The sequence below is a fragment of the Temnothorax curvispinosus genome, unplaced genomic scaffold (assembly GCF_003070985.1).
Source record: "Temnothorax curvispinosus isolate PA1 unplaced genomic scaffold, ASM307098v1 QBEX01009552.1, whole genome shotgun sequence".
In the NCBI taxonomy this organism is placed as follows: domain Eukaryota; kingdom Metazoa; phylum Arthropoda; class Insecta; order Hymenoptera; family Formicidae; genus Temnothorax; species Temnothorax curvispinosus.
This window is the reverse complement of record NW_020219332.1, coordinates 54,739-80,753: the sequence shown is the minus strand read 5'-3', so window position 1 is coordinate 80,753 and position 26,015 is coordinate 54,739. Positions and strand designations below refer to the sequence as shown.

General features: G+C 42.3%; 2 protein-coding genes across 14 annotated transcripts in view; one reads left to right on the top strand and one right to left on the bottom strand.

Moving 5' to 3' along the window:
- LOC112459134 (MKL/myocardin-like protein 1) overlaps positions 1 to 21,921 on the top strand; it is a 163,673-nt gene extending 141,752 nt beyond the window's left edge. For 4 of the 5 annotated variants that reach the window (XM_025023101.1, XM_025023102.1, XM_025023105.1 and 1 more), the window contains 10 exons: positions 9,406 to 9,471; positions 12,302 to 12,598; positions 12,809 to 13,164; positions 13,482 to 13,766; positions 15,466 to 15,600; positions 15,802 to 15,985; positions 16,059 to 16,358; positions 16,491 to 17,107; positions 17,273 to 17,788; positions 17,925 to 21,921. In XM_025023101.1, the coding sequence (XP_024878869.1) occupies positions 9,406 to 9,471; positions 12,302 to 12,598; positions 12,809 to 13,164; positions 13,482 to 13,766; positions 15,466 to 15,600; positions 15,802 to 15,985; positions 16,059 to 16,358; positions 16,491 to 17,107; positions 17,273 to 17,788; positions 17,925 to 18,245 (3,077 nt within the window). In that variant the 3' untranslated portion in view covers positions 18,246 to 21,921. The remainder of the gene's footprint in view (positions 1 to 9,405; positions 9,472 to 12,301; positions 12,599 to 12,808; positions 13,165 to 13,481; positions 13,767 to 15,465; positions 15,601 to 15,801; positions 15,986 to 16,058; positions 16,359 to 16,490; positions 17,108 to 17,272; positions 17,789 to 17,924) is intronic. The other variant, XM_025023103.1, reaches the window with a different exon arrangement.
- A 249-nt stretch (positions 21,922 to 22,170) lies between these two features.
- LOC112459135 (G-protein coupled receptor Mth2-like) overlaps positions 22,171 to 26,015 on the bottom strand; it is a 7,036-nt gene continuing 3,191 nt past the window's right edge. For 2 of the 9 annotated variants that reach the window (XM_025023111.1, XM_025023114.1), the window contains 5 exons: positions 24,005 to 24,921; positions 23,573 to 23,651; positions 23,329 to 23,510; positions 23,056 to 23,221; positions 22,171 to 22,774 (listed from right to left, as the gene is read on the bottom strand). In XM_025023111.1, coding sequence (XP_024878879.1) covers positions 22,402 to 22,774; positions 23,056 to 23,221; positions 23,329 to 23,510; positions 23,573 to 23,651; positions 24,005 to 24,803 — 1,599 coding nt within the window. In that variant the 5' untranslated portion in view covers positions 24,804 to 24,921 and the 3' untranslated portion in view covers positions 22,171 to 22,401. Of the gene's footprint in view, positions 22,775 to 23,055; positions 23,222 to 23,328; positions 23,511 to 23,572; positions 23,652 to 24,004; positions 24,922 to 25,012; positions 25,145 to 25,584; positions 26,007 to 26,015 lie in introns of those variants that run through there. The other 7 variants (XM_025023107.1, XM_025023108.1, XM_025023109.1 and 4 more) reach the window with 7 other exon arrangements.

The window sequence follows — 26,015 nt, the reverse complement described above, 5'->3', positions numbered from 1 at the left end:
CCGACTTTCGCCGTAAGAAGCCGCGTCTTTTGCTGTGACAGGTGTTTATCACTCAAAAACGATTTATTTACCAGCACGATAGTCGAAACGCGACAGACGAACGCTTAAAACAACGCTGATGTCCATCTTTGTGTCAGTAAAGGCATTGTCAGTCGGCCCACATGTGATAATTATCGTAACATAAATATCGAGCAATTACTCTCGTTGATTTCTGGACTTCTCCTCCAATCGATTTGACATCCAAAATTTAAAACGGTATGCAGCAAAAATTTTAGAGCTTTTGTAACAACCAGGTAATATTATTCGAAATTCTTACTTGCACTAATGAAGAAATTATCGTCATCAAAAATTTCAAGAAAGAAAAACATCCTTAAGCTCGTTAATAAAAAGTGTTTGTTTTGCATATTTCATTTACAACTTCTCAAAAATATCTGTCCGGGACACATCCGGCACGTATAATGTTAAATGTGCAATGAAGATGAGGATCGTTGTGAAATATCGGACGTAACGGCGAAGTTTTACAAGCTCGAAGCACGATGCAACGCGCCAGACGTCCATTCGGCACCTCGTGCATCGTCGTCGTCGTCGTCTTCCAAGAAGAGCGAACTACCGGAAAAAAAGAAGCATGATATCAAGAAAGAAAAGTAAAAAGATTTGAACGGGAAAGAGACGAGAAGTAGATTAAAAAACCGGCGCATTCGTGCTGAAAACGTTTCAATCTCTGCGGAACGTTTTAATATACCGGATATCTAATTTATTTAAGTAGATTTGACGCTTCAATTTTAATAAGATTTTACAAAGCGGATTTGCATCACTATCTAGACGAGCGCCTTATGCAAAATAACGCGAAGTAACTTCGTTAAGGTATAGCATAACTTTTTCACCAAATACAACGCAAATCTTCGCGGCATCCATTTTTTGCAAAAAGAAAAAATGCGAGAACATCGACGGTCGAGAAATGCGGCCGGACGTCGAGGAAACGGCGGAAGAAAAGAAAAGAGTAGGAGATGTCGCGGGAGGAGATCTCGAGCGGAAGGGATCCGAAAAACGCGAAAGAGGAAAAAGGGGAGACGAGCCTCTTGTCGATTGATATAACGCCCCGATTTGCGTAATATACGCTCGGTCGTAAAGCTCCCGGTGATTTATCCCGGTAAATAAATAGATTTTGGTGTTGTTAACCCCGTTTTTAGGAGGGACACCGCGCGCGCGCGCGCGAGCGCGCGAGCGCGCGTGCCACACACGCGTCTCTCATCCTGGATCCTCCTGGCTTGCGTGCCTTATCATGCGCGCGAGCATGTGGTGCAACGTTTCCCCGTGCGTGCGTGGGTCGTATAGGAGGGTAGAACGGGGGGAGAAACGCGCTCGCGCGCGATTAAAAATACTGGTTTCCTCCTCCGTGGGTGAAGGGGAACGGGGAGGCGAGAAATAGAGAGGGAATCGTGATATTTAAGAATTTCGGACAGAATTTACGAGCGCCAGACGGTCGACTCGGCGTGTGTCTCTCTTTCTTTCTTTCGGGGCGAGCGACACAGTAAATGGTGCAGATACGGCGAGATGTCGGATGAACCGATCGTTCCTAGCGGGCCTGACTCCGGAATTCTTTCCACGCCCATCGCACGCGATGATCGCTCGATCCGGGGGCCCGCGCATATACCCGTGTTAAACGGCGAAGTACGAGGGATAAGCCGGAGACCCGTGTAACCACCTGAGACTTGAGAGGCTATATTTCAAAGCGAATTAAATCTGTTATGTCTCTAGGATATTTCTGGTGTAATTCCGAGCAATTAAATAAACGAGCGAGATGCATGTCACATAATGTATTATAGAAATACAGTCCAGCAGATTTTGAAGGAAATTTATGTGAGATTTATTTTAATATATAGTTTAGGATTGCAGGAGAGTGTCTAAAATTGACCAATTGTTCGTTTATAACCATATTACAATTGTATTAAAATGCAGGATGCATCAATACGTAATATAAATGATTATGATGAATGTTAACGTGAATATTAATAATTAACTGTCTTTTTTTACATTTAATATCATTTCTTTTCACATTTAATATCAAAGAATCGACACTCACATTTCTTACATAAATTATCTGATATTTTATTATCTCTCTCATTTTATAATCGCAAAAAAATTATAAAGTTAGTAGATCCCGTATCTTTTAAAGGAAATAGTACATTTACTCGCGCGATAGGCGTTCGATATTGATGACCAACAAAAATAATACCGTTTGCTTTGACCGAACGCATCAGGCATAAATCGATCATTAAGTGCGCAGAAAACGCATCGCGCTCAACGCGCGGATAGATCTTGCAGTAAATAAAAGGGAAAAATGTAAATCCACGTGTCATTATCGCTTCTTGAGAGGGACATTACGAAAGAAACAAGTGCGCACGTCGATTAGAAGGCGTAGCCGGTAGGCGGAGCGTGCCGAAGCCGTGTTAAGCTTACATAGAGCGCTAATATACACGGCGCGGACGCGGACCCGAGCTCTATAAGTCACTTATAAGTACGTATGCGCGCGTGCGTTTGTATGCGTATCGCACGATCGGCGCATTAAACGGCTTCCCTCCCGGCTACCGCGCGCGGCCACGAAGCGATCCATGGCCGCGCGGCTGGAGCAGCTGGAGGAACGTAGGCGCTGCTCCCCGACGCGAAAACGAAATAAATCGCATCTCGCGCGCTGATTATCCTATTAAGCGAATTAACTAGCGGGGTAATTATAAACATATTACACGCGCCTCTCTCCTCCTTCTCGCCGCGACCGAGAAGACGCGCGAGTCCGCGCGGAGCGTTTCGTCGCATATATCGTTCTCACTGATATGGATTTTAGATAATAACTAATTAACTGTGATAATCTTTGTCGCGGTGGACACAAATATAATTGGATGTAAGATACTTTCAATGCTGATAATCGTGTAATACATCATATCGCATTGTTTATTTCCCCATTTCGTCCATTTTTTAATAATTATTTTTCTATTTAATTAAATTTCAATTCTTTTTATATTTAATATGATTACCATGCATTAGTTTCTATATATACTTTAATGTTTTGCTATGTAATTTTATTTGTTTTTGAAAGAATTTTTCCTAATTATTTTTTAGTTATTATTATCATTTATAAGAATGTGTTTGTAGAGGATCAATCAAATCTGACATATGAATGAACGAGTTTGTCGTTAATGCGGTCTTTTGTAAGTTTACGATATCTTTATCCGCAACGCCCGCATGCGAATAGAAAATAACCCGCGAGAATATCAATTAAATATAAATATGCCGTAATGAGCGGAATATAAAGTGCGAACGTCAAACGGACGCCATCGGGCATTCGTCACGACGATATTCACGGTTGCGTACCTTCTAGTCCTTCCCCGCTCTTTGACGTAAGTGCACACAGGCGTGCATTCCCCGCCCAGCTGTGTGCTCGTCGGGAAACAATGGCGGGAAATGCGCCACTGAAAAATTCAACCGGTCGCCGATAAATTCGTCGGCAAATTCCAATTAGTATTCCAATAGGGAGGCCGACCGTCGGTGCCGGCTGGTCAAAATTGAACGAAATTAAAAGGAATTATACTTCAAGACAATTTTGCGACTCGCAGGAACATAATTTTGGGAATCAAGTCACATTTTATACGCGCTTGCAATTTTAATTGAGAAGACGACGCCGATTTTTTGTATTCCCTTTTTCATTAGAATTGGGCGCGTAAATTAAATATCCCTAAAGTCACGGTTTCCCAGAAGATTTCTCTGACAAATTACCAGGAAATAACAAAAGATTAAAATAGTTCGCGTAGAATGGCTATAATATGTTCCTATCGAGGGTTCCGCGTTGATAAAGTGGCCGGTTATTTGGGGAATGGAATATTCCATAGCGTTCGGGAATGTTTACGCTGCTCATCTCCCGAAAATCACGTAGGCGTGGAGGAGCACAGGAGCGAGGGGAGGAGGAGAGCACCTTTGGTTTCTATTTCGAAAAAGAAGAAGAGAAAAGAAAAATTGTCACGTTCCGCCCTGTCCACGTGGAAGACGCGTAGAAGAAGAAAGAAGAAGGAAAGAACGCGCGCGATGAAGCGTGAAACAGAGTGAAACTAGAAGATCGAAGAGCGCAGAGCGGTGGACAGGAGAGATAAGCGTTTGTCCATTGGAGAAGAGCGAGTCGGGGAGGATGCCAGAGGAGAGGAGACGACAAGACGACTTCTCTTGCGATCTCCGGGCTCGCAGGCTTTATTTATACCCAAAGCTACCATATTATTGGACTACCCCCGCCCGACGTAAACGTATCTTTCTGTTTCGTGAGTGTTTGACTTCTATCCACCTCGCGATGACTTCATTAAAAATTATGTGTGCTCGGGAAAATGAAAATCTTTTGGAGTTTCGCGAGATCGCTACGATAATCCATGATTATAGCATTTACTTTACGCAAATTGTAGAATTGCGAAGTCATTTAATATTCATAAACTTTTACGCTCAATATATCAACCGAGGAGTAATTTCTATTTATGCACGCGCTACCAGATTTGTTATTCTATCGGGATGCAATATCTCGCGGTCATAAAAGGTCCCCAATAAATACGTCACAATTTAACATGATATACTGCGAAAGTTCCCTAATATTCATAGATCTCTCTGGATAATATTGATCTGATACATTCTGCTTGCAAATTGTCCTATCAGAACGCCAATATCCTCCGGTCGTAGAAACTCTCGGTAAATGCATGCGTTAGCATCGCGTTTTATGCGCTTTCTTGCGACACACACGATGCACACGAAATTATCGATGCTGAAACGCGGCGGTAATTTGTCGAAATCGGTTGAAGAGCGAGACCGAAAATTGGGGTCAGAACAGCGGGAACGAATTCACGAATATTTATGGGACGGTCGCAGGAATCCGGTGTCTTCCGGAACTCTTTAACACTTTAACGCCGCGCTTAGGATTCCGGTCGCGCGGTGATTTATTTGCCGACCGTCTCATCGTCATAAAGCAAGCGCGTAAGGAACGCGTTAGCGAGATGATCGTAAAATCGACGGTAGCTTTGGGTGGCCTTTACGTTACGTCACTTACGTCCTACGGATTAGAATAATAGCATCGCGAATATCGACCGCAAGTGTGCAACTTGTATTGCATTTCAGCGATTTTATTGCTAACAAAAGCTTTTACTTTAAAAGTTGATACTTTTATTTTTACTTCTACAAGTTGCGCACAAGCTGTGACAAAAAAGTAAAGTCGCATCAATTGTAACAATACTTATAATATCGGACAAAGTATCCGATTATTCTTACGACCGGATCGATCACTACCCGTTGAATTAGCGCGAGTGTTCGTAATGCACGTTGCATCGCGGAGGGAAGAAATGGCCGAAGCGAGAATCAAAGTGGTAAAGGCTGTACGCGTTCGATGCACGTGGGGATAATCGCCTCCCCCGAGGAATCCACCGGCGCAAATCTGCATTCTATGGATGGCGCGAATGCCTGCGGCGTCGCGTGGTTCCCATATCTCACGGCATCCGGAAACTTTGCAATTAACACGAGAGAACTCGACGCGGCCCGACGCGTAGGAGGCCGGTAATGAATTTGGCTCCAAGTGAACACCCCGATATAAATTCTCACGCATAATGCGTGCGTGTAAACGCTCGCGTAAGTAGACCCCCGCGTCTCGAATCGGGAAATGGGATTTGCATAGGGAAGAGTAATACCGTAACATCAATGCGATATTATCGTCGTGAGTTTTATTGTAATCGTAAAAGGTGTCGACTACGAGATTTATCGTGTTTACTGTGTAAACATTTGGAAATACTGGAATATGATAGATAGCATCAATACTCCGACGTATTAGTCATTCGTATATTTGTGCACGTAAGTGTATATAAATAATGACGGTTGCTCCAAATGGATAGGAACAGCGCAATTTTTACGAAAAAATAAAGAATAACTACTTTAATATTGCTTTGTTAATATTGCATATCTACACTAAAAAAAAATTTTTTTAGATCCAAGAAAATATTTATTTGATATAATAATATAATATTAAGTAAAAATATCTAATTCTAAATAAATATGTGATTATATTAAGTAAATATGTCATTAGTACTATATCAAATAAATATTTTCTTGGATCTAAAAAATTTTTTTTCAGTGTATATTCCATCTCTAAATAATACTTTTCTTCATATATAAAAAATCGTATATAAAAAAGACACTCAACGCAATAAAGTTACTTAATTTTAAATGTTTTTGAGCTAATTACTTTTTTACTAGATAACATAGGAGGATCAGATCTAAATTTGTTGCTGTGAATATTTTCTCCAAAATCTATTCGTGAACCGCGGAATATATGTTTCAGAGTTATCTTCTTGAGTTTTGACCTCCCGCCGTCTCGCCATTAATTACGGCGTGTTGAAACTCGATTTCGCGCGGAACTCGGAGGCTGCTCGACCTCATGGGGTTAAGAAATTAGCCATAGCGGCGCAGCGCGATGCGGCATGGCTTACCGAAGCGAAATAACGACAGTAGCTTCCAGAAATGCGAAACACGATGAGAATTCGCATAAGCGCGATCGACCACGAGCCACGAAGTCGTAACCTGCTGTGCCACAGGCTACACACGGGACAACTATGCACGTGCGCAACTATGCACGTGTGTCGTGCTTGAGAAACAGAGAGAGAGAGAGAGAGAAAGAAAGAGAGAGTCATCGTTTGGTCCAGCATATCTCTCGGTAGTTAATGCCACATTGGTCGTTAGCATCTATCTTCTCCGCGTCTCTTATCCTCCCTTCCGTGCTCCAATCTGGATTTACTCCGTTACGTTCTGCTCCGTTTCGCTCGAATTTGCGGCTTATCAAAATCTTAATTACCGATTCTCTCGTTATAAAGTTGGAAATCGAGATTGTAACTGTATAATATAACGAATCTTCAATTCATGTATTAATTTACAATGATAATTGTAATTTTTGGAAATTTTTTGAAAGACCTAATATAAAAATCTTTAAGATTGTCCAGTATATCTTGAGCTTTTTGGTCCACGAGATATCCTTGCATAATAAAATATCCTCGCAATTCATAAAACGCGGTCACAATTGCGGCACCGCAGAATGAAGTCGATTGTCCATAAAGAGCGGCGATGTTGTTACGACATATTGTTGAGTTTACGCCGTATTATTAAAGAGACTAGAGTGGAGGTAGAGTGGAGCTGGCAAACTTATTATTTCGCAGCAACCAATCCCCGATCTGATTTAATTCGATGAAACGGAATCGCTAATTAGCGCGAATTATTATTATTACGATGCGATAATCGCGGAACGCGCCGATTCACAATCGGAATCGCGATCAAGTACGAATTATTATAACTGTAGGTACAAGGTGCAAGCAAACACTATGGAATCTTATCAACGCGCTTTAATCGCGATCGTCTTATCCCTTAACGAGCATTCCTGATCGGTATCCCCGTTATCGATCCTGGAAATCACGTTCGGCACATGTAGCTGTACTCGTGATTGCACATTTTGTTGTACAAGATAGCATGGGCGTTTTCGGAGGGGCGGAAATACTAAAATACACGAGGGTCGCATCTATAGCAGCGAAAGCGCGTGCTGGTTACGAAACGAGAAAATATTGTTTTAATCTCGGGACGATTCTAGACACATCATGGTGGAACAAAGAAGGCGGAGCGAGGAGATAAAATGCCAAAGTAGAATCCACTAGACAAAACTATAAGACGTGGAGACAGGTGCTAATGACCACTCAGCTAGCGAGAGAAGGAAGCGCATAAAGGATCAAATTCCGTGATAATTTTGTCTTGCTCGACGCGTATGTGTGCGTTATTTACATAAGAAATCCAAGGCATAAATGCAATACATCACTTCCAAATGGATTTGCAACGTCGCAGCGAATAAGTTATTTCATGCCAAAGTACAATGTTGCCCGAAATCTGAGCGACCATATTTCAGTCCCGAAATAGTGATTTAAGTGTAATTACACGCAGGGAATTTAATTATTATTCATCAATGCCGGCATACAGCGGAAAACACTCGCAACATCACAAGTATAATTTTCATTCAACGCTGATTAATTCTAACAAGACGTGAGAGATCGAAGGAAAGAGAGAAAGCTGCCAATTTAACATTCGTTGACGATTCGAGGGAACTCAGCTACAAAGTTCAGCGGTAGCGCTAGAGTAACAAATCCCACCGCGGATGAGCCATTATGCTCAAAGGCAATGCGCCAGACATTTCGCCGGCACATTGGCTGCTTTGAATTCAGAATCGCACGGCCATGCGGCCTCCGCGTTTTTGTTCTTTTGCAGGCAATTTATGCAATCTGGCCCGCGTCGTGCGCGTATTTATAACCGCCGGACCCTTTGTGTGTTAATTTGTATTCGGGTATCTTGCGCGGAGAAGAAATCGTGAATCTTCTCGAACTTTTTGATCGATCCAACGCACCTTCGCATCTTTGCATCTGCATTTCTTGGTTTACAGGAAAGCCAGTACTAATTGGAAAACGTCAACGATGCGAGATTAAAAGTACATGGTGCAGTCATGTTAAGTAACTCAGGTTGAATTTATTTTTTGTTAAAAATATATGTAAAGAGGAAGTTAATATCATATAATATCATATAAAATGTTACTATAACAATATATAGAAAAATCTATCTACGATCTTTTTTTATGAAAATTGAAATGTTATTTTAAAAGGTAGCACATATCCAATGTGTAGGATTTTTATTTTGATGTTAATTACGTTATTATTTCTATACAATACTTTGTGCATATTTATAAAACAATAATGCCAATAAAAGTAGAATCAAATTAATTTCTTCTTTAACATCCTGTTATAAAGATTGTTATGTTAATAAAATTTAATAAAATAATTATTAAGTAATAAAGTATTAATTAATAAAACGAAAATTGTACATATTATTGTAATAAAACAATAATGCTGATAAAAATAGAATCGAATTAATTTCTTCTTTAACACCCTGTTATAAAAAATGTTATATACGCCATTTCATCTTTAAAAGGACCAAAAAGACGTGCGTGATATGCGAGAAAAATAACTCGGCAGGGAAAAGATCCGCGCCGCGAGTTAAGGCGAGTGATCGACTTTGATCTCCGCGATTTTTATAGAAGCATCTCGCGTCGCGACTTGAGCTTTCGCGGCTGTCGCGACTCCTCCGCGGAAATCCCACAGAAATTGGAGCGAGATGCCGGCGAGAGACGGGAGGATTTCACGAACGAACGACCGCCTCTTCGCGCCGCGCCGCGTCTCGTCGAGGTGCAACGCACTCGTTCGAATAAAAGTTCCACGAAGAGGCGGCCGCTCACTCGAATTGGCCCCTAATTTCTTCCCCATAACTAAGGAGGCGCACTTTATGACCGGCGGCACCCTTTTTCTGTTGCAGCGTTGAAGGTGAAGCTCATGCTGAGGCGACCCATCAATCAGCTGGTTGCGCAAGGCATCATGCCACGTAAGTGTTGATCCGCTTGTTTATTACACCGTTTATATACACTTTTTTTCTTTCTGCGCCGCGGAAAATTGCGCCTGTACGACTCGGGGCTGTTAAACCCTCGCCGATGGTTGCGATGGTTGCGATCGCGATCGACGTAACTCTCGTTACAACCGTTATTGAACGTCATTGCCGGCTTGGTCTTTGCGGTCATTAAAAACATCTTCGCTAATACGTGGGATCGATTGATACACGCACGAGTTAATTATCGCGCCGTTCTCAAGGATCGTAAGAAGTATATAGGACTGATATCTAGGACACTTCTAGATCGTGGTAAATTGCTTCGCAACGATTAAACAAATTGACAATTAGCGATCGGTTTTTGTGAGTTTTGAAGCGAAACGAATTAGGTCGCTTTCAAGTCGGTCAATTAATCTCTTGATAATTAAATCAGTCATTTCAGAAAGGACACAAATCGACAAAAAAAACAATTAAAGTTTTTTCCGAGAAAAATACAATAAGTTCTATTTTTTTCAAAATATATAATTATGCACTTTTCAAAAATTATTTATGAATATATTTTAGTAGTCACAAAATATCCAGTATTTTGTTTGCATTTTATATTCGTAAAAGATGTGATAATAAGCAATCAATTTTTTGTCGCTCTTTCGATCAATTTTTCCTCGCCGTCGTCGTGGGCTAAAATGAACTAAACTCTCGCGGTATGCAACGGCAAGCGTAAATGAAGCAGCAAAAGTAAAAACATTCGCGCGGCGTATGGCGTATGCTCGCTCCCGAAATCCCCAAAGCGATCAACGGTATAAGAGCGGCAGTCTAGTTGCTCGGTAGATTTACGACGGGTACCAAATGTTTACCAGAACGAGAGCACGAGCATTCAGTAATTATTTGGGTCACACCCTAAAATATTGCTCTTGTTACCGTACGCGCGCGCGCCGGCACGTTTATAGCGCCCGCCCGGTATATATCGTCGGGCTGATGAAAATACGCGGTTTGATAGGCCTCGTTCGACTTTACACGCGAAATCGCGTGTGTGCACGTGCATTTCCATACCGCGCAGAGTTCATTCATCTGCGACTTTCTGGGGCTTTAAAGCAAGCCCGCCCATGTACACATCCACGCGCCTGAAAATAATGGCTGTTTTCGCAGAAGCCGATTACGTTATAAATCCATTACTTTCAGAAATTGACAGGTTTCTGCGAAACGTTTTTCGAGATTGGACAATTTCTTCTTTTTTATCACTATTATCCGTGTTTTTATTTACAATACTATTTGAAGATTATACGAAATTTAACGTCCTAGTTTCTATTTGCGATTTGATAGATATTATTTTATTTTATATTTATGAGATTTATAGGTACACAAAAATTTAATTAGTATTCTTAGTTTTATTAAATATGGATATCGGATATGCTGAAAATTATTAATTGAAAAAATAAAACGTAGGAAGTTGTTTGTTACGAATATTACAAATGGCAAGATTAAATTCAATTGTAATACGTTATGTACTTACGACAGTATTAAATTGCCGTTAAATTTGTTGCTTTTCTACACAGTAAGTCATGCGCCAAATCGTACATCAACATGATCGCCATCGCGAGTACAACGAATAAATACGAATAGGCCTACACGTTTTTCTCTCGATGTCAATCGTCGTGTAGAAACCACAGTCTCTTATTGTATTTGTCGAATCTTGAGTCTATTCCAACCGCGGAAGGGGCGACGTTTATTGCGGCAAATTAACGACGCAGTTCGGACAGTTCGTCCGAGATTAGAATAGGCGTCGCAAGGACGTCAGACGTCTTGGAGCACATCTCATCGGGCCTCTGACATCTCGCTCTCAAAAGGAAATGAAATAACTGATGGTCTCGAAAAGGAGGAGACGAAAACGCACGGCGACGCATTTCGATCGAGAGAGAGAGCAAAGCAAGAAACATACGTACCCGCGAAGAGATGTAAATTATAGATCGGTCCATAAGCGATCCTACAGCATCCCGCGAATTTAGTACGATCCTCCGCGCGAGAGATCAGAAATCCCTCCCTCCCCATTTCTTTTTTTACTCGCCCCTCGTACCTTCGCGAAAGTACCGTAAATTCCCCGTAACGAGCCGAAGAGTAATAACCGAGGGAACGGCGTTGCATCTCTCGCGGCCGCGCGACGACGCGCAAGAGAATTACATTCACGATTAATCTCGAAGACGCTAAAAAAAACTCGCGCGACGGGGAAAGAGCCCCGCCGGCCCGTGCCCCGTTCCACGACTGGCTGGATGGAAACTTACAAGCGCGCGGTTAAAATACCAGGGCGCCCGTGTATTTTCACATTTCCGCTGCCGACATCGGCGACACGGCGACCGTACGTGCCTTTTATTCCGCGTAATGACGACGTCCGTGTCTGAGTCGCACCGACGCGACGCGACGCGCGCGGCAGCATCCGCGTCCGGAAATAGTGATAGGGACACGCTTCGGGGATCATTTATCCACCGATTTAACGGCGCTGGGGAATGCGGGAGCCCGAAGACGCGTCACGTTGACATCAAAACGGCATCTCTGAGGACCATCATTCCGGAAATTGATATCTGCGTCACGTCTCGTACTGAGAAATTTGGCATTTACTATTTTCTTCTCTTTTTTTTTAAAGGAAAGTTTACTTGATCGAAAGATCGAAAATTGCGATCTAAAATTACGAATATAAAAGCAATGACAGCCCCTTGAATTTCTTCCGCGATGACTGACTCTCTGCGCTACTCGAAGCAGCTTTCAACGCGATGTCTTAAAATTAATCGCGCCCGAAGCGAGTACGATATGACACGAATGTTTTTCCTTTCCCGAGCAGCGTTGAAGACGCCACCGGCGTTTCACGAGCAACGGAAGCAGCTGGAGCGAGCGAAGACGGGCGATCTGCTGAAGGCGAAGATTCAGCAGAGACCAGGAAGGGACGAGCTGGTCCGGCAGCACATCCTCGAGGATGTAGGTCACGTGGACCCGAGTCTGGCCGAGCGGCAGCGAATGCTGAAGAAGGCCAGGCTAGCCGATCAGCTCAACGATCAGCTCAGTCATCGACCTGGTCCGCTCGAGCTCATTCAGAAGAACATCCTTCATACTGAAGAGCCCATCGAGAGGGCGGTCAAAGGTATCTCTCTCGCGATAGCCTCTACTAAAATAAAATGATACATAATATATAACAAAAAATGCGATATGTGTAAAATCAGCAAGTTTTGCTTATTACGTTAAATCCATTAACGTAATATTAATGTCAAATTCAATTTTTACAATCTTGAAGCCTTCTGCTATACCCTACACGGCATCGAGGCGATTTTCCTTAATTAAATTTCTTCCCCAGAGGGTCACATTCCCTTCAAGGCTACCTGCGAGGGACAGGTGACGAAACCCCAGCACCCGGATCATTACATCACTTTCGAGGATGATTCCCAGAGCTCGGAGGGCGCGCCTTCGCCGCAGCTGGAGTCGCGATCGTCGGACGTCCTGGAAACCGCGGCGGCCTCCGCGGGCATCGTCACGGTCTCCCTGAGCATACCGACGACCGGCGGCGCCGTTGTGGTCTCATCGACATCCCCCGTCTTCCAGCAAACGTCGACGGAATCGACGATACAGACGTTCGCCGAGCTCTGCAACACCGTTGTAGGCACGCAGCAGCAGCAGCAAGCTCAACAGGGCCAGCAACACACATCTACGCAGGTAAGTTTGGCGCAAGAACAGTAATTGATGCAAACATCAATTCCTTTATTGTCTTATACATCGACATGACACGTGTCATCGAGCTCTGTCTCTCGCACTTGGAACTATGATAGTTTTTCGAGCTTGACATCTGAACGTCTAAGCGGCAATGAAAGCATTAATCTTCGTCGAACGCGACGAAGATTAATCGCGACTCCTAATTCCGGTATTTAGGAGGTCGCCGGCAATTATGTCGATGGCGATCGATGTCGCGTGTCGGTCGCATTGTGGGAAGTTTGAAAAACCATCAGACGATCTCTCCCTCTTTTAATACATAGGCGAGCCAAACGAATGGTCCGTCGACGACCCTCCTACCATTGGCGCCGGCGCCGAGCCCGATGTCCCTGGGCTCAACGACGTCCAGCCTGAGCCCCCTTTCCAACATCTCGATAGCTTCGCCTCCGGCGCCGCCGCCGGCGGCGATCACCCCGCGGCCCCAGCCAAGCCCGATAGCCGCCACCACGTGCCAAAGGAGCGACGCCCCCGGGAAGGACAAGAACAGAAAGAAGTCGAAGACCAAGAGCCAGCCCAAGACCCGCACGATCAAGTTCCACGAGTATAAAGTAAGTTCGCTTTCAATTTATTGTGTCAACATTTCGGCGACGAGAGAGAACAACTGTGTCATTCTGTGTGACTTGCACGAAGGAGAGCAGGGCGAGAGCGCCTATGTCGTTTTTCTTTTATCACCGGAGTTGCAGAATGATACTGTTGGCTTTCTCGTCTCGGGAGGTATCGATTTTATTACGCGGGGCATTATGTCTTCACAGAACGGCCATTGAATCGCGATGGAAGTTATTAAAGAGTATTCTTGAAGCAATCGAGATTCTGACATCACTGTTCACGCTCACCGATTCATCGCGTGAATCTTTAAACGTAATAGATATTGCGTAAGGCAGTTTGATTGTTGATCGAGAATTAGCACACTATTTTCATTGTTTAATATTAAAAAAAGAAGTTTGCAGTACAGTATTAAATCAGAAGCAATAGTAACTTAAATTGACTTCTACGTCATATGCGTTCGAATTCAAGTCACTTCAAGCTTTAATTTAGTAATTAATTTAGGACGATAATATTGGTCTGAGAATTAGCGGATATTACTACTGAAATAAGAATTTATAATGCTTCTCTCTTGCCCTGTGTGTACGCTTTCTCTTTTATATAATTCCTATTAATACTTTCGTTTAGTACATAAAAAATTTTCAATTTATGCTTTAATTATTCTTCAGGGTAAACTCGAGACAAAAGATTTTGCGGGAAATGTTCCGCTTAGTCACAGAGGCGCGAGTTCAATAAACGGATGAAACGCTAGGCGTAAAGTAGTTTTCGATCCAAGGTACGAGCAGAGTGTACACAGAGGCGCGCGATAATTATCGTGTACTCGGGACCGCCGGGTAGCACTACAAACTAGTTTCCGTGGTGAAGTGTGCGCGCCGGCCAGTGTGGGCTAACGGAGGGCCGCATTTCGGCGTGGCAACCGGCGAGGCAAAAAGACGAGGCGAGCAAAAAGGACGACACGAGAGCAAGAAGAAGTGACCGTGGAGGAGGAGGAGGAGGAGGAGGAAGAGGACGAAGTAAAAACGAGCACGGACCGTGAATCTCGGCTCCCGTGGGCCGCCGCGGAGAGCGGCGAAGAAGCGCAGAGAGCCCCGGCCTCGGGCCCCGAGGGAGTCTCGGAGGGAGATCGTATCGGGTGATTAACTCTCGCGATCTCCCCAGAAAGAGGGGGGAGGAGGGGGAAGACTCGGGGCCCCACCTCGTTAGCTCTGAGTAATTCGAGCGCTAATTGCACCTAAGAGCGAGGAAGCCAGGGAGCGGGCTGCGCGGGGTCTTCTCCCTCGGGGCCCGATAGACACCGAGCCGAATCGAGCCGCCGGGCCCCCGAACAGCTCGCGCGATCCAAAACACCCGAGATATAGCGTGGCCGGTGTGAAAGCGAGCCGGGAATGGGCGTGCAAATGAGGGCGCAGAAAACATCTTGATGTATCATTTATCACTCGGCCCGGCCTGAACCGGAGCTACGTCACCTACCTACCTTGGTCGCCTCTTCACCGATGCACCGGGCGCCAGACACAGTGATGTCAGGAAATATATCTCAAATCTGTTCACGGGTCGCGAGCAGGATTACGTAAAGCGAGATGCACAAAGGCGGGGTTTATTCGGGCTTTTGTTCGGGTTGCGAATCGCGTACAACTGTTGCGAACGAATGATCGTAAGCTCACGTTGTATTTTTACGTTTTCCTTACGTAACGATTCTTGCTGTAGGGCCCGCCAAACGCGCAGAAGACGCCGGTGTCTAGCACTTCCGGTCTCGGCGCGCAGCCCGGTGAGACCAGTTACGAGCTGCTTCTACAACAGCAACAGCTGTTCCTTCAATGGCAGCTCGAGTGGCAACACAAGGTGATGATGCGTGTATTATAGCGAAGCTTTTTGCAAGCGAAAAAAAAATTATATTACGTATCCTCATAATTTCATGCAGATAGAACCATTTGCGTTTTTTTAATTGTTTCTAAAAAAAAGCTTATTAATTATATCATTTTTTCTAAATGTTTACTTTTAAAATATATAAAAATACAAGATAAAAAAATCTTTTTCTCTCAGTATCCACAGATCATCTTGCCGGCCGCGCAGAAACCGCTATCGCTCACAAGTAGCGGCGCGAGCGATGCTGGTAGTGTGAGCGGAAGTAGCGCAAACGCCGCCAGCCCGGCTCCGTCGAATTCTTCGAACAATCCTTCGGAACAGCCTCCATTAAGGCCTTTGGGCAAACTTGAAGAGATGAAAGGTATGAATATTGAAGTTGCATCGGAGAAGATCCGTTGGGAGAAGAAAAATAATTTCCCGTATCGCGTTTGCAGTGAGCGACCTCAAGGTGGAACTGAAACGACGGAATCTGCCGGTGTCGGGCTCGAAGCCGCAGCTGATCGAGCGACTGAAACCCTTCACGGAGTCGTCCAGCAACAACACGACCACCAACTCTAATGGACCACATGTGACGCACATGGGACACATCCTGATGGACACGCCTGGCCCGATGGCGACGGACGACTGTAGCTCTCAGGTCAAGAGCCCGGGCTGTATCGTGAAGGATGAGCCGAACAGCCCGCGAACGGCCTCGCCCCACAATAGCGAGCACGACGACCCATCGAGTCCGCCAGGTAAAACGTCATCTCGATATCTCCTTGTTAGATTGAGCGCCACTTTAAGTGTGCGCGCGAGAGGCAATGAGAGACTTTCGAGCGAGGTTGTTGATTCGAGAGACGGCACACGTGGGTGTTTTTACGACGCAGTTCGTGTTTCAGGAGATGATATCATCAAGGTGCAGAGGAAACGAATAGAGGAATTACAACGCGAGCTATACAAGTCGCAGCAACAGCTCCAGCAGATCCGCCAGACTCAGCCGGCGACGGTGCGCGCCGAGAAGCTGGCGCTCCAGCAACACATACACAATAAAATGCAGCAGCAACAACTGGCTTTACATTTGCAGCAGCTTCAGCATTTACAGCAGCAGCAGCAACAACAACAGCAGCAACAGCAGCAGCAACAACAGAACCAACAACAGACGCAACAGCAAGCAATTCAACAACTTAATGCGAAGGCGAGTCTCGCGGCCTTCTTGCAAGCGCAACCAAACAATGCAACCGCCATTCTCGACTCTGCGACTTTGACCGCGATTAACAACAAGAAAAATCAATCCAAGAACAGTACTACTGTCCAAATACCTACGGCTATCGTTCTAAATCTGGCGAAACCGACCAAGTTAAACGGCTCGCTGCTTGGTGCTCTTGTAGCGCAGGCGCAGGTTCAACAGCAACAGCAGCAGCAACAACAGCAAACAGCTATTACTACTACTGAAGACATTAAACCGCCACCACCGCAATATGACGAAGCTGCTAAGTTACTAAAGGTGCGATTACTTTTTATTATAATTCTACAAAGAGCAGAATTATAATTTTAAAATGAATTTTATGATATTATAATTTTATAATCAGTGTGTATATTGTAATGTTATAGTTTAATTTTTTCTAACGCTTTATTAATTGCTTTGTCACTTGGCGCGTTTTACTTATAGGTCAAGATCGAGCCGGTCCAGAAGAATCACATAAAGAGTCAAGTAGTTGATGACGTGTTGGAGATCCTCATCAAGAATGGTGAACTACCACCAAGTGCCGCGCAAGATCCAGCCACTCCCACGACTCCAAATCGCCAACTACAGCAGAATCTGGTCTTCACCGCACCGGCAGACAGTCCAACTCAATCGTTAATCTTTACGGCCGGCAGTCCAATGAGTCCGATCAGTCCGATACCGATGGAAGTGTCTCAGAGCGGTTGTTCGAGCCCGTCAACACCGGCACCACCGCCACCGCCGCCATTGCCGCTAACCGCGTTCTCCATTCAGTTACCCGGCGGAATTCAACAGCTACAACAGCAGGAGGAAATTACCCCCTTCAACACGGATCTCCTGACATCCGAAGCGGAGCTGGATGCCGCGATGTTGCTTAGTCCTCAATCGATGCAACAAGCTTCCCCGGATCCTCAACCGCCACAAGAAGTGACTTCTTCGGACAATGCAAATTTGGATCTTAAAGTACGTTTCCGTAAAAAGAAATTTGAGAATTAAGAATTAAGAATAGGAAAACTTTTTTTAGCATGTTAGTTAAAATAAATTTTGATATAATCGATAACACATGTGGAATTATTCAAATTAATATTCTATTTTTTAGGAATTAGGATTGGACTTGGAAACATTGGATCCAATGGACTTCGGTCAACTAGACTGCGATATGCCGATGGATATGGATGATCCCGATTGGTTAGATTCCCTGATGCCGCAATCGCCACCACCTTCTGCGATATTGTCATCGCCCAATCATCACTCTACCACTCCGTCGATTAATCTCTCATCCACCACGGATATCTATGACCCGCTATTAGGCAGCAGTCAGTACTCGTTTGATCTCTTTAATATGGAGGACACTGACTTCAAAATGTCGTCCGACCTATCATCTCCGATGACCTGGGACAAGGTAGACTTCGCGACCTAGCCCGAGATACTCTCTCGCAATCCGGCGTTATGTACTTAATCCTCGGCAGGTAATAAAAAATCATAATTCGAAATAGACAAAGAAACAGCGGGCAGAAAGATCGTTGCATTGCCACTTGGTCGGGTCTGTCCAATGCATTTTATATAAGCCGTTTCGTGACATCCTTGCCTCTGATGCATCTAATCAATATTATATCAAATGTGTACTTATACGCGCGCGTCAAGACGAGAATGTTGATTTCGAAAGCATACCTACTGTTTTAAAAAATACATAATCACGCGCGATCGTTATCGTAATTAACAATTAAGAACGAGAAGGCTGTCAAATTATGGACCAGTGACACGCGTGTCATCTTTCGGTCTTCTTTGATCAATGAATGCTAACGCATGTCGTTCTTTTGATCGATCGTTCCATCAAAAATATAATGTCTGATAAATATATATAAAGTGTTTCCTCACGCATCTCGTCGTGCGAATTAAAATCTGAAATAGCGATGTGCGTCCATGAGGATGCTGCGGCCGACCATTCGTATACAAAAAGAACAAGGACCTATAAGAAAAATTCCGGGACCGAAATCAACTTTCAAAATTCTCCAAAGAGTCAGCTTACGACAGGTTTTTTAAGCTAGTTTTTACTGTCCAGTCGTGTGTTGCTTGAGTTTTAATAACTGTGAGAAATAGCGTGTGTGTCAAAGCAAGGAGACGAGAGACATTGCGTATATGATCCTCGCGGATAATCCCCTCTTTCCAAATGCCTGCCCCTTTCCCTCAATCATAATTAATCGTAACATAACTGCATAATTATACACTTACAGAATCTAATATAACGATAATTATTGTAAAGATATACATACGCATATATATATACATACGTAAACACATATGTAAAATATACTTCTATACGTGCGCCTGACGTCTGCGAGTCGTGTAACGTACGGATACGCGAGTTCGGGGGCCTTCCAGCGCAGCTATACATATTTTCTAAGCCACAGAGCATGTGATGTTAGGAATTATTGCGTATTTTAATCGATAATCATTATAATAGCGATGAAATCGTAGGAACGGCTGCGCGCGCGAGCGAGTTACACAATTGCCACCGGGATCGGTTTTAGCCACGGCGCGGTCCTTCGATCTTTCCACCGCGACTAGTAATCTTTTTGTTGTTTTGTGACATTCCATGTTTCCAAACTGTACGAACAAGGGAGATCGAAGCCACGCGTATTGCGAGCTGCCAACGCACGTCGCACGACGGGCAATCGCTACGCGAATCGAAGGATCTCGTCTCGGAACGTTATGTCAGGCGAGAGTTGCTTTATGCGTTGAAACGCGTCGTCCTGCACTGAAACGTTTTTAAGACGCTTCCTCGAAGACCAAGCGGCTTCGGATTTCGACATAACGACGAAAGACCGCGCTGCCGAGCTCGGTAACAAGAGCAAGTGTATGTGTGTATGTGTGTGTGTGAGAGAGAGAGATGTGTCTTAAAGAGAGTGGGTGCTTGCCTGAGAAAAAGCGAGGAAACCTCGGATTAATTTTAACAAAATTACATTATTACATTATGATGTTAAATTATATTTTTGGGGTAAAAGTTTCACAAAAATACTTTCAGAAAATGCATGAAAAATATCTGAATGTTATATCTATTTCTAATTTTTTAGATATTTTATTTAAAAGTTTGTATTATTTATAATTTTTAAATATATTGTTGTTTCTATGAAATGTAACAAGTAACGATACAGAGAAGTAAAAATACAGTTTGTTAAAATTACAACCAAGAGGTTTCCTTGTACGAGTGCATGTGATACGTTTATATGAGTGCATGTGTCAACGTTTATGAACAGCGATGGTGCTAATCGAAACCCCAATACGCAGCGATTTTTCTAAAAAGAAAAGAAACGTCGCGGTTAATCTTTATTCTTTTTTTAGAGAACCATGTGTAATAATGCCGCAACGTTTCGAATTTTCCTCGCAACCGACGTGCCTCGAAGTGTTGTTTTTCCTTGCGAGCTTTTTTAGTTCCGCGCGGAACTGGTGTTATGTAGTATGAATAAAGAAAGAGAGAGAATGTACTGTATTTAAGTTGTTAGTTTTTTCGAATGAGAGAAAAATTAGTAAAGCGTTTTCCCACAGTCTCATTAGTGAAACGGCACATTGGTCCGCGATTGTTACATTTCTTCTCCCGCATTCACCAGAGAAAGAGCACAAAGGAAAAAAAAAGATGCAACATTCCAAACATATTCACGCTTCATGGAGAATTCTAAAGACCTCGAGGTACTGCCATGTTCCGTGTGCGCGAGAGCCTGACAGAGGAGACGAGGAGCGCGAACGTGCGCCGTAACGCATCGCCGAATCCGTCGAGATACGCGCGGAAATAATTAAGCCGGAACTCAATGCATTTAATTAAAGGAACCGGTTCGCCTTCCTGTTCTTCTTCCCTCCCCTGCCTTGACTCTCAGAGCCAGTTGCAGAAACATTCGTCTTTTTTTTTATTTTGCTCATAAGCATCGATTCCATAAATTTTATAAATTTCATAATTTATCTGTCGTGCCAAAGGAATCGATCGCTTATATATTCTACAAGTTGCGCGGTCGAAGATATCGTTTTATTCGTAGGAAGGCGGCTTATAAGCTATTGATCAATTTGCAGCGTAGCTGATTCTGCGTAAAAGCCGCTTTTTTAAATCGCGTTTTGCTAATCTGCATTTAAGATATCGCTTCCATATTGCTTTTCCCCGCCGTTGTATGAAGCTTTTAAAGCAAACAACAAACACGGCCTGCAAACTCGTCTGTCACGACAAACGGAACATGGCATCGGGGTGAGAAACGAAGGTGCCAAAAAGAAAAAAATATCCCTTGCTACAAAAGCATCATGTTAGAAAATCATTACACTCCTCACCATCCGTTGCCTCATGACAATAAGGATTTTATTGTTCTCTGTAAAATACTGTACATATATATATGTAAAATATAATGAAAGAGATTGTGTGTGTTTTGTAGTAGCGAGCTTGACATAATGAATTTATTTAGGGTAATTAAAAGGCGACTAATTAATTAAAGATCATATTATATCATAGAACGCCGCGTCCCTATCTTATCGAACTCGCGTCGCAACGTACATCATGCTTGGAGACGTTGCAATCGCGTAATTATTTTAAGTTCGAGTCGTTCATCATGATTCTGCCGATGATTGATCGATCTGTCAGGCTGTGCGAATCTGGTAGTCTGTCGTGTTTGGTGCATCTCTGCAGTGTATGTGCGTATACGTATGAGTAGTAAGTCTTTATGACTCGCGAGTGCGAATCGAGGACGAAGTAAAGGCAGCTAAGCAAGCTGTAACGTATGTAAACCGAACGCATCTATACATATATACATAGCTTCATCGAGTATATAACAAACCGCGCAATTGCATCGAGGAAAAAACGATAAAAAGATGCAATAGCATCGTACACATACACATAAATACACACACACACATTTGGTATGAACATCATGTGTGCGCGCGCGCGTGAGGAGTGGTATACATATAAGTTTTTTGTTATTAAGTATCATTGAATTTATTGTAATGATATACTCTTAAGTAACGATCACGTAATTATTGCTAGAGAGAGTGTTATTTATTTTTATTTGTTGCGAATTTATCGATTGCCTTCCATTTGAGTAAAATAAATAAATATAAAGTTATTCGCTAAAGCGTTCTAATTATATTCCCTTAAGATTGTCATGTATAAAGATATCCACATAGGTAAGCTATGACATGCCGATCTTGATAAGTTTGTTTAAAGAGAGAATTATAAAAAAATTTCATATAAACTTGATTTTGTGTAAATTCGAGCGTAACTTCCAATAACTTAAATAATCACAAATAATACTAAAAAAGTATTCTTACAATTTGCATAAATAGGTATTTGTATAAAGTTACAAAAATTGCTTAAGAAACTTCTTTATTATTATATATAACATATTAATAGCGATTTACATATATTTATGTAACGTAACAATTCTATAATAACTACATATAAACTTTACGGGACTTTCATGGAATGTTTTACAAATATACAAATCAGTATATCCAAAGGGAGACATAATAATGTAAGATCAATCCTTGATTGGAGAATTAAATTATGATGCTAATTAACTATTAACATCCATAATAGAATTCTCCTATAATCTTGCATTGGATTCGACATTAGGATCAGTCTGCTGACTGACAGAAGGGTCGATATCTTTCATGGATGTTCCCGATGTCGATGAGTTCCGATGGGACATATTCGAGGACGTAGTAGAATGAGTGTATAATGAAACATTCCCAAACGGACCGCGACCCTGCCAACCGAATCGTTTTAGCAACAGCTGCAAGACTTTCTTTTTGCACACGTATACGATGAAAATGACGAAGGCTCGCGAAATGTCTATCATGTAGCTGATATACCAAATGGTCGTCGGTATGGGAATGCTGGTGTTGACGAACCACAATATTACATCCAAACTCCAGCTTACTCCCATCACAATGAACAGCTTCAGATACATACTAAACCTGTGAGCAAATACATTTCTGTATCATTTGTTATTACAGTCATTACTGTGAATAGGATACATAGTGTCTTCTAGCAGTATTAGAAAAACATTTATGAAAACAAATGTTGTTGAAAAGTTATCATATTTTTTCATTTAAACAAGTAACAATATTTTTATCTATAAATGGCACGACTATTTTGTTTTATGTGAAAACGGGAAGTATATCGATAAATTGCATATGCAATTTGTAGCGAATTGCATTGGATGAGATTAATTTTTTCGACTATGAATTCTACGGACTTGCGCTTTTTTTTATCGTAGGACCGGCTCTCTGAGTCTCTCAGCTGATGGGCAGTATGTTTATTATGGTACAGAATCGCTAGTGCCGTGGCGATGAAGAAGCAATAGTTGCTAGCAAAAGCGATACCCGTGGGTCCGTAATAATACACTGAGAATGCATCAATCGCTAAAATGGAAAATGGATTCTTCGTATAGTTTTAATTGAAAGTTATATTTATCAACACTTTAGTAAGATGTTCCACCACCGCTAGTAGAGATTTCATTGTCACTTACGACCAAACCAAAATTTTCTCTTGCACATTTCCGGTCGAATCCAGCTTTTCGGTATGCCGGAAGTATGATCCATGATGGCACAGACAGCTGTGAGAATGAAAGTGACTCCCCATCCATAGATAGAGTATATCATGATTTTCCTTTTCTTTTTCTTTCCGTGTGCAGATTGTAAATCGAGTTTTCTGTGAAGTGCGATTTATATTTAGCCAACAACAAATTATTGTTTAACATTTTGACAGCTTACCTGAACGTCCACCAAATGTCGATGCACATTGCGTTCAACCAAAAGCAAGCCGCTAACATTGAGAAATGAAAAATGTAGGCTGGAAGGAAAATAATAATAAATTAAATAATAATGCGTTAATCGTCATGTATTAGAATTAATAAATAAAACTTATCGTTATTATGCTTCTCTATGAGATTTTCTCAATCTTCCTTTATTGCAAATTTGTAACAAGATGAAAATGAATTTAATAAATGGCACAGTATAATTTCTACAACGTTTAAATAAAAAAATTATTCACACAAATGTGAATTATATGTACACATATATGTACATTTAGAATTTAAATATTATCTATTTTTTAAACTTTTAAAGATCGTATACGCGGATATATCTAGTCTTATAAATAGAAGCTACATTGCTACATTATTATATAATTTACACATGCTGTACCCAATGGAATGCAATATGGCCATTCAGATAATTCAGGGATCTCTTGGATGAAATATATAACCACGTTTGTGGTGAATAACGAGGCGACTTGTACGCGCAACGTATAGCTGTGTAGGTTTCGAAGCTCGGGCAATATGGAATATATCACAAACGTCAGCACCAGGAACGGCAAGGTCAGCAGGAGGTATATGGGTATATATGTTGGAAAGCCAATTTGATCCAAGCAAATAACCGCATCATAAGTGTTCCGATCGAAGGCGCCGAGGCAGTAAGACGTCGATGGAACGAGCTCGCCAGAATCTCGATAATATAAAGAGCCGTTGACGAGAAACGAGTACTCGTCGGGATCAAGAATACGGTGCGCACTTCCTTGCAGAACGCACGGATGGTTGACGGTCAGTTGAAATAACTCGTCCAGCTTCTTACTCACGGAATTGTTTTGATTATAGACGTCTGGAAAAGAGTAATTATTCTGCCCAGCGACGCACTTTTTCCCTGACGTTAGACGATCACCGAAAGGGCAGCAGAGCTGAATGCAGGTCTCGTGGTCACATGCTTCATTCGAATTAATATAAGGTTCGTGCCGCGTTTTGTCGTCATTCTTGGTAGAATTTTCGCGCAAATTGTACACTTCGTCGTCTCGATCTTTCATAGAGTTTTCAAAAAGATCATGCCGCACTGTCGGGTTGCCTCTCTGTTCATCGTTGTTTATAGAATTTTTCAGAGACTCCAAGGACTTCGAGGACGAAGCAACGAGCAGAAGCACGTAGCACCAAAGTACGGTACTTGGTGGACACATTGTTAAACTATCGATGCGAATTCACAAAACAAACTTGGTCTCGCTTGATAAACAACTATGTGTGTCCAGAGCGAAACTGTCGATTACGGAAACCGGCTGGATTCTGCAATGGTTTTGTCTGAAAAGCAAAGGATCAGCCTATTTTTGAAATGAATAAAACACGCGAATGCATATTAGCATGAAGACTGATTACATCGATAAGAAAGTACCTCGATAAAATAGGTCCTCGATCTACTATAACAAATAATAGAGAGAGAGACTTTAATCCCCTTGAATGTAGGCAACGGCAATCTTTTTAAAATATCGCACTCCGAGAAGAATACTGTCACAACAACTAAAAACTAAAAACAATTTTAAAAGTTCGTAGTTTTCAGGAGAAAAAAAAACAAATTTAATTCAGTTTTTTTAAATTGTGAGATAACTAACACAATTACAATTATATTCTGTTATAATGAAACTTATATTGTTTCTTGAAGAGGTCTGTTGTGATTCATTTGTAATTTATCAATTCCTTTATAACACTTTTCATCCAGGAAACCGCAACATAACCGGTTTAAAAGAATAACATTTCCGCTTCGTGCAGCGGATTTTGCACTTAGATAACACTATTATAGTACGTAGGCAACATTTCAAGTATACTTTTCATGTGCTTAACTCAAAATCGGAATTTTTTAAGTTGTCACAGTATTCTTCTCGGGATGCGATATGTTATACGTAAAATGTAAAACAATTTATAAAAAGCGTGTGAGAAATCAATTATAAGCAAAAGTCTTATACATACAAAGATTAATTCCATTGAATTAGTGTGGTCTTATTCTAGAATAACGCAATCCTCCTCATTTATAATACCGTATCGGATATTAGAAGTCGCGTCATTCTACGGATATACCATCGCGATGCACAGGATGGATCTGTTTTCTGTTACTGAACTGACTGCACTGATGGTTCAGAGTTTATCTTTTCGACTCGACAACAACACCCACTCCCACTGAGCAGATCTGCCAAGCTCTACGATAAGCAATCAATCATGTTCAGTTATGCCATCACTGTAGCACACGCTTCCTATTTTTTTTTTTACTTTACATTGGAAGGAAAAAGATAAACTCTGAATGCAGCCAATTCAGCAAACAGACCCGATGTGTTGAAATTTCATTTTTCGACATCGGATTATCAAGCAATACGTCAGACAGACGATATTCGCGTAGCGATAAG